Source organism: Vidua macroura, chromosome 9, assembly GCF_024509145.1.
Source record: "Vidua macroura isolate BioBank_ID:100142 chromosome 9, ASM2450914v1, whole genome shotgun sequence".
Taxonomy (NCBI): Eukaryota; Metazoa; Chordata; class Aves; order Passeriformes; family Viduidae; genus Vidua; species Vidua macroura.
Window position 1 is genome coordinate 30,851,167 of NC_071579.1, and position 3,471 is coordinate 30,854,637.

Genomic DNA, 3,471 nt, shown 5'->3' on the forward strand with positions numbered 1-3,471 from the left:
GAGCCGCCTCCGAGTATATCTTTAACGGGAAAGTAATCTATCAGGCAGTCGGGACCGCCGCGCTGCCAAAGTGGCGAGCGAGGCCCGCGACCCCCGGCCTCCTGCCCCCGCCCCGCCCGGCCGCCGGCAGCTCCGTCCCCTCCCTCCGCCGAGGGGGGGAAAAAACAGCAGCCAAAAAAAAAAAAAAAGCCAGAAGAGAGGAGGAAAGAGGGAAGAGGAAACAAACAAACAAACAAACAAAAAGCCAAGCCGGCGCGGAGGGCGGCGGAGCGGTGCGCGGCGCGGCCGCGGAGCGGAGCGGTGGAGCGGCGGCGGCCCGCGGAGCGGCCCCATGCGCGGCGCCCTCGGGCGCGCATCGCGGCGGGCGGGATCCGGCGGCGCCGCCTGAGCCCCGATGCCCGGCGGCGGGAGGTGACCGGGCGGCCAGGGCAGCCCCGCGGACGGGAGAGCAGCGGGCGCGGCCGCCCCATGCCCCGCGGAGACGGCGCCGCGGGGCGCAGCCGGGCCGCTCGGGTGTAGCCCCCGGGGCCGGTCGGAGGAGCGGCGGGAGCGGGGCGCGGGGGGAGCCCGGTGCGGGCGGGAGGCCCCGCCGCCACCGCGCCCCGTCCGCCGAGCGGGGATGACCCTGTCGGGCGGCGGCAGCGCCAGCGACATGTCCGGCCCCGCCGTCCCGGCGGCCGAGGATGTGGATATCGACGTGGTGGGCGAGGGCGACGACGGGCCGGGCAAGGACAGCGAGGGCGAGGCCGGCAGCCCCGCCGCCCTGCCGCGCCTGCCGCTGGACGAAGCGGCGGAGCTGGCGCTGCCCGCGGAGGCGGGCGCGGAGAGCGGCAGCAGCGGCAGCGGGAGCCCGGCCGGGACGGCCCCCGGCGGCACGGCCGAGGGCGGCAAGGGGGGCGGCGAGGAGGGGGCGAGCGGCGGCGGCGGCGGGGCAGCGGGGCAGAGCAAGCCCAAGAGCAGCCTGGTGAAGCCGCCCTACTCGTACATCGCCCTCATCACCATGGCCATCCTGCAGAGCCCGCAGAAGAAGCTGACGCTCAGCGGCATCTGCGAGTTCATCAGCAACCGCTTCCCCTACTACCGGGAGAAGTTCCCCGCCTGGCAGAACAGCATCCGCCACAACCTCTCCCTCAACGACTGCTTCGTCAAGATCCCCCGGGAGCCCGGCAACCCGGGCAAGGGCAACTACTGGACGCTGGACCCGCAGTCCGAGGACATGTTCGATAACGGCAGCTTCCTCCGCCGCAGGAAGCGCTTCAAGCGGCACCAGCAGGAGCACCTGCGGGACCAGACGGCGCTGATGATGCAGGGTTTCGGCGCCTACGGCCTGGCCGGACCCTACGGCCGCCCCTACGGGCTGCACCCCGGCGCCTACACGCACCCCGCGGCGGCCGCGGCCGCGCTGCAGTACCCCTACATCCCCCCGGTGGGGCCCATGCTGCCGCCCGCCGTGCCGCTGCTGCCGTCCAGCGAGCTCAGCCGCAAAGCCTTCAACTCCCAGCTCAGCCCCAGCCTGCAGCTGCAGCTCAACAGCCTGGGCGCCGCCGGCTCCATCGTCAAGTCGGAGCCCAGCAGCCGCCCGTCCTTCAGCATCGAGAACATCATCGGCGTCCCTGCCGCCAGCTCGGCCGCCAGCGCACAGACTTTCCTGCGGCCGCCGGTCACCGTGCAGTCGGCCCTCATGGCCCACCAGCCGCTGGCGCTGGCCAGGACCACCGCGGCCATCGCCCCCATCCTCAGCGTGCCTACCAACATCATCGCGGGGCAGTTCCTGCAGCCCGCGGCCCCCGCCGCCGCCGTGCAGGCCAAGTGGCCGGCGCAGTAGCCCCGGGCGGTAGCCCCGGGCAGCGCCCCGGGGAGCTCCGGCCGCCCCCTCGGGGCTCCGCGGCCGCCCGGGCTCGAAGCAGCAGCGGGCACCGGCCGCCGCCTCCGCCGCTTGTACATATTTGTATCAAAAATCACTGACGTTGCTTTCGGGGTTTTTATTTTTCTAAAGAGGCGAAAATGACGGTCGCGATTAGGAGCTGCGAACTTTCACTTTTTTTGAAGGTTCCGGCGCTCCGAGCGGTTTTATCCGAAATAAACGATCAAACGAGGAAAAAAAATTGTATAAAAAAGAAATAAGCGGGGGAAATTTTAATTATTAAACGAACGAACAGAAAAAAAAAAAGAGAATTTTGGAGAGAAAAAAAGAAAAGGAGGAAAAACGCTGTCATTCTATTATAGAAGTCTGTTTATATATGAATGAATATATGTATTCTAAATGTTATCCCTTCGTGTTGTACACAACTTTGTAAATAAATTTTTAAAATGCTCTGCCCGTCTCTGTGTGAGCGGTGTCTTTGTGACCCCCGCCCGCAGGACGGGCTGCGCGGCCGCGGAGGCTGGAGAGGCGCTCGGGGCGCGGAGAGCCGGTTCTCCGGTGCCGCGGAGCTTTGGGTTCCGCCGGTCGCGGTGCGGGCGGGTTTCCCACGGTTCCCCCCAGCCGGTTCGGGATGCGCCGTGCGCGGCCGCGCAGCGACAGCGCCCGGCCCTGCTCGTTCGCGGAGCGGCCGCCGCGGCGGGGCCGCCATCACCCCGATTCCTTCCAAATCGACCTTCCCCGGCAGATCCGAGACTCCCGCGAGCGCGCCGTGATGTTTCCCTAAATATATTAATTTTTCTCGGCCTGACTTCAACACTACACCCCGGCGCTGCGGCATTCCCGGCCGGAATAGGTACGCTTTGAGTCTGTGGCCGGGGCTAATTATAAGGGAAATTATTTTAAATAGAACACGTTGGGTCGATTTAATAAATGTTTACTATTTATTTTAGAGGGGAAAAAAAATATATATTCAGGCCGTGGCCGTGCGGTGTCTGAGCGCGGATCTTTCGTTTAGATCAGGGAAATAATCAGGATTAAAGCAGCGGTTCTTCCCCCGGGAAAGGATCGGCCTTTCCCGGTTAATTCCCAATAACTCAGCTTTAATAGCAGCTGCTAAAATTAAAAATAATATACATACATACATACATATATATATATGTATTTTCGGGGCTAAAATAAAGAGACAGTCAAAATTAAAAAAAAAAGAATTATTATGTAGCGTTATAATATTTAAAGCAGCGCTTCGGGGGGTTGAACCTGGTGAATCTCGGTGTCTCCTGTGCACTGACAGTGTTTGGTGCTTTATTATCTCCCTCTTACAAAGTTGAATTTTTGTCACCTTGGAAAAGCGTCGTGGATTTTGCTTTTCCGCTCAAATAATTCGTTGTCTTTGTTAGGAAAATCGGCGGCGTAAAATGCAGGCGGGATGCGGGATGCGGCAGGCTCGGCTGCGGGAGGAGCTGAACCAGGCGCTAATTTCCCCTCCAACAACCCTCTGGCAGCCGTGGATTTAAAATAAATATATAAATAAAAGTGTCCTTGCTTTCCTGGTAAGCAGTAAATATTATTTCTTCCTAAGTAAATATTTATACCTCCGCATACATAGA

At 61.9% G+C, this 3,471-nt stretch overlaps 1 protein-coding gene across 1 annotated transcript; it reads left to right on the forward strand.

The window, feature by feature from the left end:
• The first annotated feature begins 594 nt into the window (after positions 1 to 594).
• FOXD3 (forkhead box D3) lies at positions 595 to 2,315 on the forward strand. Its single transcript, XM_053985019.1, has one exon. The coding sequence runs from the start codon at positions 620 to 622 to the stop codon at positions 1,823 to 1,825; it is 1,206 nt and encodes a 401-aa protein (XP_053840994.1). The 5' UTR covers positions 595 to 619; the 3' UTR covers positions 1,826 to 2,315.
• The last annotated feature ends 1,156 nt before the right edge of the window (positions 2,316 to 3,471 follow it).